This window comes from Panthera tigris, chromosome F3 (genome assembly GCF_018350195.1).
Source record: "Panthera tigris isolate Pti1 chromosome F3, P.tigris_Pti1_mat1.1, whole genome shotgun sequence".
Classification (NCBI taxonomy): Eukaryota; Metazoa; Chordata; class Mammalia; order Carnivora; family Felidae; genus Panthera; species Panthera tigris.
Genome location: NC_056678.1, coordinates 67,299,383 through 67,311,846, shown reverse-complemented (window position 1 = coordinate 67,311,846; position 12,464 = coordinate 67,299,383). Strand labels below are relative to the sequence as shown.

Here is a 12,464-nt window from a genome sequence, read left to right as displayed (position 1 = left end):
CTCCCACAGCCTCCTAATCGTCTGTTTTCGAACATGACTTCCACTCAGAAGCCCTCGTTCAATTAGAAGGGAGCGAGGAACCCTGGGTTCCCAGGATCTGCGTGGGGCACAGCACGTAGATGCTCAGCAGATATTTATCGAAAAGTGACACTCACAGCTGTTATCCCCACCAGGAGTGTCCCTCCTACTGTCTAACCCTCGTTTGTCTGCTGCATAGACACACTGCCATTTCCAAAGAGAACACGCTTCCCGCTACGTACCCCCGTACCCCCTTTAGGAAGGTCCTCACTTCTAACTCGCATCCTTCCCCACTCCCACCCCCGTTTAGGACCGTGTGGGTAGCTCTGTTGGGGACCAGGGATCCCAGTGTCAACGGGCAGGATGGGCACCGGGGACAGGGAAGGACTGTTTGGCGTGGCCTCTGTCCTTGGCCCCTCGCCCAGGCGGTGGTGCCCGAGGGCCTGGGGAAATCAAGCACAGTGCTCCTCTGTCCCTTTCGGAGGGGCAGGGAGTCGGCCTTACTGTCCTGGATGCCCGGCAGGGTCAGACGAGGCCTTGTCAGCAGTGGGCGCAGGAAGGAGAGAGGGGGCTTGGCCAGAAGGGTGGGGACACCCAAGATCCTGAACCCACGGGCAGGGGTGTGTGTGACATGGGGGCCTGGGGCCCCGAGACAGAGACTCCCAAGCGGAGAAGGAGAAAGGCGTGTGCAGAGAAGCAGACAGTACGATTCTATCAGGGCACCTCCTGTCCACCCCTCCTTGGCCAGAGGTCCTGAGTGGGGGCCAGCGGGGCTGGGACTTCCCCTCTCATTGTCCCCCTGCCCTTGGCCTTGGACCTGGGGAGGGGAAGACCCCGCTCCGGGACCTGGGCTTGCCTCCAAATGTGGAACGCTTGTTGGGCAGCCCCACCCCCGCCCCCACCGGGGACACTTAGAGGGACGGCCTGGGTCGGGCCTGCTCTCTATCTGGGCATCCAGGCTCCAGGGCCCCATCTCATCCAGGAACCCCTCGTCTCCCTCTGCCCCCACAGGGACCCAGAGGACTCCTGGGAAGAGAGATGGGGGCAGGGAGAAGCTATGGCTGGGGGTGGGGGGGACCCCAGGCCAAACCCCAGCTGACAGCATAGCCCCCTGGGTCCTTCGCACCTGCTGGCCTACCCCTCCCTCACATCAGCATCGCTCTTCGAGAGGCAAGTCCCGGGGAAGATCTAAACCGCGGCTCCCGCTCCCCCCAGCCTCCTCCTGCCCCCCAGCCCAGCGCCCCTCACCGTGTGGCTGAATCTGAGGCTCAGAGAGGTCAAACACTGGCCAGAGGCCACGCAACCAGACTGAGGCAGAGCGGGCCTCCTGTTCCCCCATCCTGCTCTGACCCGGCCACTCGGAGGAGACATCACAGGCCAGGCCAGACAACTGTTTGGGTTTGGACGCAAGGGGCTCATTATACTGGCGGCACCGAGGGGCCGGGGTGGGGGTGGGGGGTGCACAAGGTGGGGCGGCCCTGGGCCTAATCCCCTGTCATCAGCGCTGTGGGTAGAGATGATGATGGGCCTGGCTTCTGCCAGCCCTGGGGTCACCCGGACTGCCGCCCGGCCGGCCCCTGGTCCCACGAGGTCGTCCGGCTCCTCCTGTCCTCAGAGGGTGGCCGGGCCCTGGCACTAGCACACCCTGCTTCCTCCCCCAGTCACTCTGCCCGCCCTGCAGACCCCCAAATTAGGGAAGGAGGCGTCCAGACTTGGTAGGTGGAAGCATGACTTTATTCAGGCAGGGATGAGCCAGACACGAGGGGGCAGGAACACAGGGGGTCAGGACATGGGAACACACCCTCACGGGTGGCCAGACACCCCAAGAAGGTGCGATGAGGGGGCACATCACGGTGAAGGGTGCCACAGCCCCCTCTCCTGGGTGGAGCCCTCCCCCACTGGCAGGAGGGGGAGAAAGGGGGTGTCAGGAAAGGGCCTAGTCCTACAGCGGTTCAGCTGGCTTAAGCCTCGAGGGACAGTGCCGGCGGGGTGGCCCCTTCGCAGGGTCTGGGGGCCTCTGTTCTTGGAGCGTCTCCCTGTGCCACCCCTTGCTTCGCCCTGGCCAGTCAGGCCTCAGGGACAGAAACCACAGGTCAGGAGATCATAACTTAAGGGTGCTGCCTCTGAGCAGGGAGGGGGCTCGGGGCCCCCACCCCCACCCCACCAAGTCCTCAGTGAGGGGAGAGGGGCTCTCGCTCTAGTCCTCGCCCGAGGACCAGGACTCCACGTCTCCTTCCCTCTGACCGAACTTCAGGAACTGGCCTGGGCCCAGGTGAAGAGAAGGTCCTGCCCAAGGAGTCTTCAGGGCACCCCCCTCCTCCTCGTCCTCCAAGGGGCTCCTTTGGTCCCCCTGGGGGCCCTCTGGCTCTCCCTGCCCTCCTCCCTCTGACTGCTCCAGCCCATTTACCACCCCCCCATTCACATGCTCTAACTCCTCCTTCAAGCTGGGGACCCGGCCATTGACCCCAAGGGTGTCCCCTGCCCCCAGGCCCGTGTCTCCCACCCCACAGCGGCTCTCCAGAGGGCCAGGGACTGGGTCCTCCCTCTCCAAGGGAGCAGGGTCAGACTCCTCCTCTGAGCCCGAGGGCTCGGGCTCGGTGCTGTCCTGGGACTCCTCACCGGCATCGGCTGCTATGCCTCGCGAGCTGTCGTCCCAGGGAACGCTGACATCCACGGTCTCAGAGCCCGGGACGGTCCCTCTCTGAGGGCCACTCAGAGCGCGGAGGGTGCTGACAGAGGGCCCTGGGCCCCACGGGCCGGCCCCTGGCTCCCTCCCCTCTTCTTCCTCTTTGTCTTCCTCACCCTCCTCCCCGCTCTCTTCCTCATCTGCAAACCCATCAGACTCCCCATCCCCTTCCCAGGCTGCAGGCTCCAGCAGCATCTGAGGCCTCTGGCCTGGAGGCTCCACAGCCTCCCCGGGGACCCCAGGAAGGAGAGAACCCTCAGCCTCCAGATCCTCAAATTCCTCTGACGAGTCAGAGTCCTGACCGCATTCCTCCTCCCTCCTCCCCTCGTCCTCCCCCTCCTCCTCTTCCCCTGGCTGGGCCCCACACTCCTCAGAGGCCAGCACGCAAGGATCCCAGCCTTCCTTTCTGGTCTCCCCGTGAGGGGGGGGCCTCTGCTCCCCAAGCAGGTCCCACTTGGGGGAGGCGGGGGACCTGAGATAGAGGCCCAGGGGAGTGGAGTCAGGAAGAGTCTCCCCAAGCTCATCAGCCTCGCTGTCCTCTCGGTTCTCCTGCCCCTCCTCCTGGAGATCCCCGGGGCTCCCCTCAGAGCCCAGCTCCTCTGGCTCCCCCTCCACCCCTCCCAGAGCCTCCGCTTGGCCCTCCAGCCCCCAGCCAGCCTCCTGGCTCCCCGCAGCCAGGGGCTGGGGCCCAGGGGCATCTCCAGGGATTGGGGTGGGCGACCGGGGCTCCGATGGCTTGGGCGGGGACGCTGGCTCTAACACTGCCTCTTCCCCTGCGTCCTCGGGCCCCTGGGGCCCGGGCTGAGGGGTACCACTTCCGCCGAGAGCGCGGCACAGGGTCTCGGCAGGGAACGCCCCCTCTGCCCCCCAGGGGGCCTCGGGCTCCGACTCCTCCCAGCCCCCGGGAGGCTCCGGGGGGTCTGCGCTCCTCCCAGCCGGGCTGGAAAGCTCTGGTTTCAGAGCAGCTGCCTCCTCTGGGTCTTTTTGGGGTTCTTCCAAGCCCTGCCTCCTCTCTGCCTCCAAACCTTCCTCACCCACGGGTGGCACCACCACCTCCCGCTCTGGTCCCTGCTGGCTGCCCGAAGCAGCCTCACCCACAGCCGTCGAGGCGACCTCTGAGACCTGGCCATCCCTTGGGGCCTCTTCTCCGCCTTCCAACACCAGGTCTCTCCCCTCCAACACTCCCTGGGGAGCTCGGAGGCCCGGGCCCCCCGCCTGCTCTGGCTGCCCTTCAGGGTCCGGGAAGCCCTCGGGGCCTCCCTCCCCCCTGGCTCCCTCAACCGGGACCCTCTGCTCCTCGGGCTCAGGGCCCCCTGGGCGCCCCTCCCCTGCGCTCCAGACCTCCCTTGCGGCCGCCAGCTGCAGCTCTCCGTGCCCCGCGGACTTCCCGGGGAGGCCACCCCACTCCCTCACGTCCAGCTCTGCCTCGGCCTCCTTGCCCCCTGCGGCCCCACCGGGGGGCGTTTCCTGATCCAGTTCCTGGTCCGCCACTCTCTCTTCCCTCCCCTGGTGTCGGGCAGACGGCGGGGACTCCTGCCTTTCCTCTTTCAAAGACCCCGGGGACTCCTGATTCCTCGCCTGCTCTGGGGTCTCTTCCTCTATCAGGCACCTTTGACTTTCCTGACCTCTCCCTTCTGGAGGTCTCGAATTGTCTAGGCCCCACTCTCCTGGAGATCTCCGGGACTCCTGGTTCTCCTGTTCTGGGAGCCTCAATGTCTCCTGGTTCTCTTCTACCGACTCCAGTGGTTCTTGACTTCCCCTTTCTAGAGGTTTCATTGTCTCCCGATTCACTTCTCCTGGAGACCACAGGGGCTCTTGAGTTCCTAGAGACTGGAATATTCCCGAGTCTTCTCTTGCTGACTGGAGTGATTCTAAATTCTCTGTTTCCGGAGATCTCATCACCTCTGCACTCTCTTCTTCTAGGAATCTTAACAACTGTTGATTCTCTTTTTCAAGAGGTCGAAATATCTCCTGGTCTTTTCCAAGAGACTTCAGTGGCTCTTGTTTCACCTTTTCTAGAAGTCTCAGTGTTGCCTGGTCTTCTTCTAAAGACTCCACTGGCTCCTGGCTCTCTTTTTCTAGAGGCCTCATTGTCTCCTGGTCGTCTTCTTCTTCTAGAGACCTCTGGTTCTCTTTTTCTAGTGGTCTCAATGTCTCCTGGTTCTCATCTTCTAGAGACCCCACTGGCTCCTGGTCCTCTATTTCTAGAGGTCTCAATGTCTCCTGGTTCTTATCTAGAGATCCCACTGGCTTCTGGTTCTCTTTTTCTAGAAGTCTCAATGTTGCCTGGTCTTCTTCTAGAGACCACACTGGCTCTTGGTTCTCTTTTTCTAGAGGCTTCGTTGTCTCCTGGTCCTCTTCTTCTAAAGATCTCAAGGACCTCTGGTTGTCTTTTTCTGGTGGTCTCAATGTCTCCTGGTTCTCATCTTCTAGAGACTTCACTGGCTCTTGGTTTTCTTTTTCTAGAGGCTTCGTTGTCTCCTGGTCCTCTTCTTCTAAAGACCTCAAGGACCTCTGGCTCTCTTTTTCTGGTGGTCTCAATGTCTCCTGGTTCTCATCTTCTAGAGGCTTCACTGGCTCTTGGTTTTCTTTTTCTAGAGGCTTCCTTGTCTCCTGGTCCTCTTCTTCTAAAGATCTCAAGGACCTCCGGCTCTCTTTTTCTAGTGGTCTCAATGTCTCCTGGTTCTCATCTTCTAGAGGCTTCACTGGCTCTTGGTTCTCTTTTTCTAGAGGCTTCCTTGTCTCCTGGTCCTCTTCTTCTAAAGATCTCAAGGACCTCTGGTTCTCTTTTTCTGGTGGTCTCAATGTCTCCTGGTTCTCATCTTCTAGAGACTTCACTGGCTCTCGGTTTTCTTTTTCTAGAGCCTTCGTTGTCTCCTGGTCCTCTTCTTCCAGAGACCTCAGTGGTTCCTGGATCTCTTTTTCTAGAGTTCTCAAGGTCTTGTGCTTCTCATCTTCCGGAGAGTTCAGAAACTCCTGGTTCTCTCTTTCTTGTAGTCTCAAGTTCTCTCGATTCCCATCTTCTAGAGTTCTCAGTGGCTCTTGGTTCTCCTTTTCTAGATCTCTCATTGACTCAAAGTTCTCTTCTTGAGACCTCACTAATTCTTGACTTTCCTTCTCTGGATATACAAATGTCTCTAGAGTACCTTCAAGAGACCTCATTAGTTCTTGATTCTCCTCTTCTAGAGATCGCAATGTCTGTGAGTCCTCATTTCCTACAGGCTTAAGTAGTTCTAGAGTCTCTGTTTCTTGAGGTCTCACTACATCTGCATTCTTTTCTTCTAAAGACATCAATAGCTCTTGATTCTCCTTTTCTAGACCTTTAGATGTGTCTAAAGTCTCTTCTTCTGAAGACCGCAGAGATTCTGGATTCTCTTTCTCTAGAGATCTCAGTGTCTCGTGGGTCTGTTCTTCCAGAGACATCAGTGGCTCTTGAATTTCCTCTTCCAGAGACTTCAGAGTTTCTTTTTCCAAAGGACCCTGGGAGTCCTGGATTTTCTTCATGTTCAGACCCCCATCTCCTTGCCATGTTTCCTGCTGCAGACCGTTCACCATTTTGACCTCTATGGCTGTTTCTTTCTCTGCCAGCCCCCCAATTTGCCCTTCACCTTCCTCCTGGAATCTGCTGGACATTCCAGACCCATTGGGTTCTCCACCTTTGGCCTCTAAACTAGGGCGGTCAGGGTTGAGGGGTGGGGCTGAGGGGACATGATCCTCAGGGGACTGGCCTGTACTGGCCTCTTGTTGCTCACCCCCGGGTTCCTCTGGTCCTGGCAGGACGCTGGTAGTGATGGCCTCCTTGGCTTTAGCCCATATGGCCTCTGGAGCCCACTGCCTCCCAAGCTGCGGCTGGAGCAGGGAGAGGGGGGCATCCTGGGTTTTGATCTCTGCATCTGTAACAGCGCAGGGAGCCAGAAGGGTGGGCGGGATGGGGGTGCTGGCCAAGGTTGGGGTACGGGCCTGGAGGAATTCTTGGCTCTTCAGAAAGCCTGGCACAGGTGTCTCCAGGGTATCAGGCAAGGGCGAGGAGAGGGGAGTAGGGCTCAGGGCAGAGAGCAAAGGTCCCAGATGCCGGCCCTCTGGCGTCCCAGAGAAATGCAGCTCCAGCTTAGGGTCTGGAAAGGCAGAGGCCAAGAAACAGGGTCAGTAGGTGCTGGCAGGGGCCCCCAGTTCCAGCAAGAGTGCCGTGAGCCCTGCCCCCACCTTCCACCGGCTAGTGGAGCTGAGAGCACACAGCCGGCTGATGAGGCCAAGGGGTCAAGACCTAGACCTGCCTCCCAGGAGAGGAATGGCTCCGGGGTATAAAGAGCAAAGAAGGAGAGAGTCTGGGGGAATCTGGCCCCCCTCCTCTTACCCTGGAAGCTGAGGGAAGCCTTGGAACCACTGCCGGGGGTCTGCAGCCGGGAGTTCTCAGCCTCTAGGAGGGTCCTGGGGATGAGGGAGGAAAAGTCAGTCAGTCCTCCTCTGCCCCAAGGCCTGCAGGCAAGCCAGCCCCGGAGAACTCGGCTGAGCTTGCGGTCCCTGGCCCCGCAGGCTTCCTCTCCATTGTCACCGCTGTCACACAAAAGCCACACGTGGGGTTATACTTGGCTGTACACGTGAAAGCACACGGACACAGACCCGCAGATATCACACACTTGGTTCACACGGCACCACACGCTTATTTGGGACACAGGGCTAGACTCACAGACACAAGCAGATTCCCACAGTGTGTACACACACACACACACACACACACACACACACACACCCAGGCCAGTGATCTCATCCTCCCTGTGGGGCCGATTCTCATGCTAATTGCTGCCTTTGTCCGCAGTGCCTTCTGGAGGGTCTGAGTAGGGGGCTTCCTGGGGGAAATGGGAATTCTCAGGCCGTTCCCATGGGATATAGGCTCCCTCCTTCTCCCCCAGGGCCCCCAAAGCTGCTCACAGACAAAAGCAAATGAATTCTGCGCTCTCTCTCTAAATCCTTTTCATGCTTCAAAAACCAGTGGCTAAGCCTGCCCAGACCTTCCCCTCAGTGGTTTGATTGGGGGTCAAGGCCCTCATCCTGGGATCTCTAAGCACTCTGGATCCCAAGCCTTTCAGGGCAACGGAGGCCTTTGTGTCCATGACCCTGCCTCAGTGCCCCACGGGGAATGAGGAGGAGGGGGCTGATAGGGGAGGGGGAAGCTATGCTGAACATCTACTCTCTCTCTACTCTTCTTCAAGGGCTCTGAGTCTGATGAGTGTCTGCCATGGTCACACCTCTGTCCTGCTCTCTGGGCTCTGGGCTCCGTGGCCATACAACACTCTCTTCCCCGTCCCAAGACCCTCACTGGCCTTCCCTCTCTGGGCTCTGCCTCCCCTGCCCTCCTGAACCTGTCCCAGGCCCCCTGATTTTGTTGGCCTGTGAATTCTGGGGGCATTGTCCTCATAGCGTGTCTAGTCCTGCCCTCCCACCTCCGTGGCAAAGCCCCTTCCTCGGGCTCATCACCGGGTCCTCGGCCCAGCAGACCAGTTTCCCAGAAGAGACTGTGGCTTTGCCCAAGGCCACAGACTCAGGACCAGCCCTTCCTCGGTCTCAGCCTTTCTGGAGCCAACAGGAAATGTGATCAGCAGAAGGGCTCGGCAGGGCCGGGGCCCTGGGGCTTGAGGGGGAGTCAGTGTGGAAGGGGCCTTGGATGTCACCCGGCCCATGTCCCGTCTCCAGACAGGGAGACAGAGGCCCAGGTCAGGTGGTGAGTCAGCGCCACCCCGCCCCCCACACCTGCAATTCCTCCTTTCTGGGGCTGCCCGGAGACATCACCCCCTCCGCATGAGCACACACACACAGACTGGGCTTTTCAGCCCCTTGGGGGAGGGTCTGGATGGAGATGCCCCACACATGTCCAGCTGTCTCTCCTGAGGCCGTCCCCCTCGGCAACATCACCTCTCCCTGAGGGGTTTCCTGGCACTGGATGCTTCTATGGTCTGGACCACGGGGGAGCAGGTAGGCTCAGGGGGGACACAGCCTGGTATGGCAGGGATCAGTCTAGAATCACAGAATCTAGTGGTAGCACAGTTACCAGCACCCATGGCCCTGAGCCCCTTGGTGGGAGGGGGGGGGGGTCTCTGCCTCGGGCGCGGGTGTGTGTGTGTGTGTGTGTGTGTGCCTGGGCGGGCGGGTCCACCCATACCTGTATGTGGCCACCTCCAGGCTGAGGGACATCTTGAGGTGTGCCAGCTGCTGCCGACCTTCGAGGACCTGGGCAATCTGGCTCTGCAGGCTCTCCTTCTCCTGCTCCAGGGCCTCCACGGCCAGCTGCAGGACAAGCCAGAGGCAGCCAGTGAAGGGGCGGTTGCCGTCCAACCTGCAGCCCCCTTGGCGGCCGGGCCTCCGGCCCCCTGCCTGACTTCTCTGGAGAGCGGATTCCGCCTGGGGCCGAATCCCTCCCAAGAGGAGGACGGTGGCCCCTCTTGCCCCTCTCCCGCTGTAAGGGGGAGGAGAAGGAGGAGAGGAGATGGGTTGGGGGGGGGGGGAGTGGAAGCGGAAGCAGAAGGAAAAACCATTCATCAAGAGGCCTGGAGCCCCGCAGGGCTGGAGGCCAACCGCCGGTCCCAATCACGGTCTCCTGGTCCTCACACCAGCCCCCCCCCCCTCCGCTTCCCACAAGTTCTGGAATCTTTCTTTTCAGAGAGACGGGGCGGGGGAGGGGGGGACCTCTGTCTGGCCCAGGCAGGAGGCTGTTTTCTCAGCTGCTGGTCCCATCGCACCGTGCGAGGGGGAGCAGCTGTCCCAGGCCTCTGGAATGTGCGAGGAGAGCTGAGAAGCCTAGACACGGGAGAAGGGCTGGTGGCCGCACACCCAGGGCCCCTGACCCCCCCCCCCCCGTAGGAGGGAGGAGGGCAGTGGCCAGACCCGCCGACTCCGCGCTGCGGGGGCGCGGGCGGGGGCGGGTAGCGGTGTCGCGCGCATCTTCCGAGGGAGAGGCCCAGGGACCGTCCGGACAGTGAGGAGGAGGCCACCGCGAGCTTCCTGCGCCCCTCTGCCCTCCCGGGAGGCGGGGCGGGGGGTGGGGGGGGCGCTGTGACGGGGCCCCGAACCCCCGCCGTTCCCGCCCTCCTCTAGACAAAGCTGGGAAAGTCAAGGGCCTCCGGCCCCAGGTCGGCCTCCCTGAGAAGCGGCCCCCGCATCGGCAGCCCCTCCGCCCCCGCTCCCATCCCCGGGCCACCCCCCCCCCCGGGGCCCGCCCCGCTCGCCCGCACCCCGCGGTCACCTGAAACTGCTCGGTGGCCCGCAGCCGCTCCTGCCAGCGGCCCTCCAACCGGTGCTCCAGCGCGGCCCGGCGCTCCCGGAGGCCGCCGCGCTCCGCCCGCAGCTGCCGCAGCTCCAGGCGGCCCTCGCGGGCGCCCTGCACGGCGCGGCCCAGGCGCTCGCGGGCCTGGCCCAGCGACGCCTCCATGAGCGCCACGCGCTCCTGGTAGCCGCGCACCGCCCCGCGCCACGCCTCGCCCAGCCGCCGCGCCAGCTCGTGCAGCTCGGGGGCCGGCGCGGGGGGCCCACGGGGCGCGGCGGGGCGGCGGGGGGCGCGCGGCCGGGCGCTCAGGGCGGCGCGCTCCTGCTCGTGCGCCGCGCACACGGCCTCCAGCTCCCGCTCCAGCTCCGCCGCCCGCGAGCTCAGCCGCGCCCGGGCGCCCTTCTCGGCCTCGGCCTCGCGCCGGCTGCGGGCCGCCTCGGCCGCCGCCCGCTCCCGCGCCCGCCGCTGCTGCTGGCACCGGGCCGCCACGCCCTCCACCTCCTCCGCCAGGTTGTCGCGCGCCACCTCGGCCGCGTGCTTCTCGCGCCAGCGCCGGTCGACGAGCGCCCGCAGGGCCGCCAGCTCGTCGTCGGCGCGGGCCCTCCACGAGGCGTCCCCGCTCTGCGCCCGGAGGCCCCCGAGCTCCGCGCCGAGCAGCTCGTTCTGCTCCTCCAGCGCCTTGACCCGCGCCACGTAGGCCTCCAGGCGCCGGTTGAGCTCCCACATCTGAAAAGATTCCTCCCCCAGGCAGCCCTCCATCTTGCTCGCAAGGCTGGCCCGCCGACGGTGGAGAGACGCGGGGCGGCGGGGGCAGCCAGCGACTCTCGGAGCTCCGAGGACGGACGGGGGACGGAAAGGGAGTCCGGCGGGGACAATGACGGGGCGGGGCGAGGAGCGGCCCGGCGACTGGTCGTCCGCGGAGGGAACGGGGCTATTCATACTCCCGCCGGGCTGGCGGGAAAGGGGGCGGGACCCGGGCCTTAACCCCTGGAGTTCGGGAAGCGGGGCGGCCCGCGTCCCTGCGCCCCGCCCCGCCGTGCTGGAGTCGCGGGGAAAGACGCCACGCAGTGGCCTTCTGAGGGAGGAGGCCGCGAGGAAGGGTCATAGCCCCCCATAAAAGCGGACTGTGCGCGGAACGGGGCCGGTGGAAGGGGGGCCCGGGGCCCGGGGCGGCGGCGGGGCGCGTCTCAGGAGGGGCACCGCTTCTTGCGCTCCTCGGAGGCTCGGTTTCGTCATCCATACGATGGGGGCAGTGGTGGGAGTCTCACGGGGCTGCCGGACGTGTCCCTGCCCTTCAGGTAGCAAGTGCTCACCCTGCTGAAACGCAGACCGACGACAGAGGGACACTGCCCGGCACGTGCTCACGCCCCGGGAAACCGAGAGGTCCGGAGAAAGGTGCGCGCCCCGTGACTCACCTCCGGCCTTCCTACCGCTCTTCCGGGTGACCTGAGGTTCGCAGACCCACTTTTCAGGGGGGTCGGAGCCCCCCCCCATCCCCGTGCTCCGGACGGGGCGCCCCATCCTGCTCCCCCCCCCCCCCCCGTGTCAGGGGGTTTTTGGGCAGAGGGTGCCCCCTGGTGGCGAACAGATCAGGCCCGGAAAGGGCCGCTCTTTTTCACAAGCAGCCTCTTTTTCACTCAGCCTTTGTAATGTGCCAGATCCCGTTCCAACGTGTTACTGACAGTCTCTGCATCCTCAAAACGTCCCCTTGAGGGTTCTGCAGTTCTGGAAGCGGAGAGCTCACTGGGGTGGGAGCACTTGGGCGGGCCTTCTGGAGGAGGGGGCGTCCTGGGGCTGGGTAGTGAGGGGCAAGGAAGATGTGCAGTATGTAAAGGGGAGGCGGGGTCAAAAGGGGAGACTTGGGGATCTCCTGCTCACGGAAATCCAACTTAGGCTACGAAGTATGAACCGAGTACCTGCTATGTGTCAGCACCCCGACAGAGAACGGAGAGGGCTTCTGGGTGGGCGGAGGAACAGGGTCAGTGACCAGAAGGCCCTGCCACCAATACCCCACCCCTGTCCCCAGGCCAACTGCGCTTTGGAATTGGCCCGGGAGGGGTGGGGAACAGAGGAACTGAGTCAGTGCAGACCGAGGCTGAGGCTTCTCCGTTCTCACATGACCTCACAAAGCCCGCTGTCTGGCTTGGGATGGCGGCTCCCAAGAGCTGTGTCCAGCAGAGCTAACTTCCGGTCTGTCCCCTTTCAGATCCTGGCTGCGGGGAGAGATGCCGCCTACTCGTGATCCCCTGGGGTCCTTGATGGGGCTCCCTGGAGGGATGGGGGGGGTGGCAGTGGGGTGGACAGGCCCTGGCACTCTCACCCAGGTGGGAGACATTTGACACTGTGTCATGCAGAGAGCGCCGGGTCTGACTTTTGTTACTTTCTGGCTAAAGGACCTTGGGCAAGCCACATAACTTCTCTAAGCGACCCTCAGTTTACCTGGTTGGTAAAGGAGGTTACTATGTATCCATTCCCCTAAGTTTGTTCTGAAGCTCAAACAAG

The 12,464-nt window shown here is 62.8% G+C and overlaps 1 protein-coding gene across 1 annotated transcript; it reads right to left on the bottom strand.

Annotated features, from left to right (window-relative positions):
* Positions 1 to 1,712: 1,712 nt before the first annotated feature.
* NES (nestin) lies at positions 1,713 to 10,856 on the bottom strand. Its single transcript, XM_042976519.1, has 4 exons — positions 9,942 to 10,856; positions 8,862 to 8,986; positions 7,059 to 7,132; positions 1,713 to 6,819 (listed from the first exon to the last, which is right to left on the bottom strand). The coding sequence occupies exons 1-4, from the start codon at positions 10,719 to 10,721 to the stop codon at positions 2,216 to 2,218; spliced, it is 5,583 nt and encodes a 1,860-aa protein (XP_042832453.1). The 5' UTR covers positions 10,722 to 10,856; the 3' UTR covers positions 1,713 to 2,215.
* Positions 10,857 to 12,464: the final 1,608 nt, after the last annotated feature.

What these genes read in the sequence shown, in the direction of transcription:
- NES (XM_042976519.1), bottom strand. Translation starts at nt 10,721, where the DNA reads ATGGAGGGCTGCCTGGGGGAGGAATCTTTTCAGATGTGGGAGCTCAAC. An exon ending in CTGGAGGTGGCCACATACAG is followed by an intron (nt 7,133 to 8,861) that starts GTATGGGTGGAC and finishes CCTCATCCCCAG; the next exon opens with GACCCTCCTAGAGGCTGAGA. An exon ending in GGCTTCCCTCAGCTTCCAGG is followed by an intron (nt 6,820 to 7,058) that starts GTAAGAGGAGGG and finishes CTGCCTTTCCAG; the next exon opens with ACCCTAAGCTGGAGCTGCAT.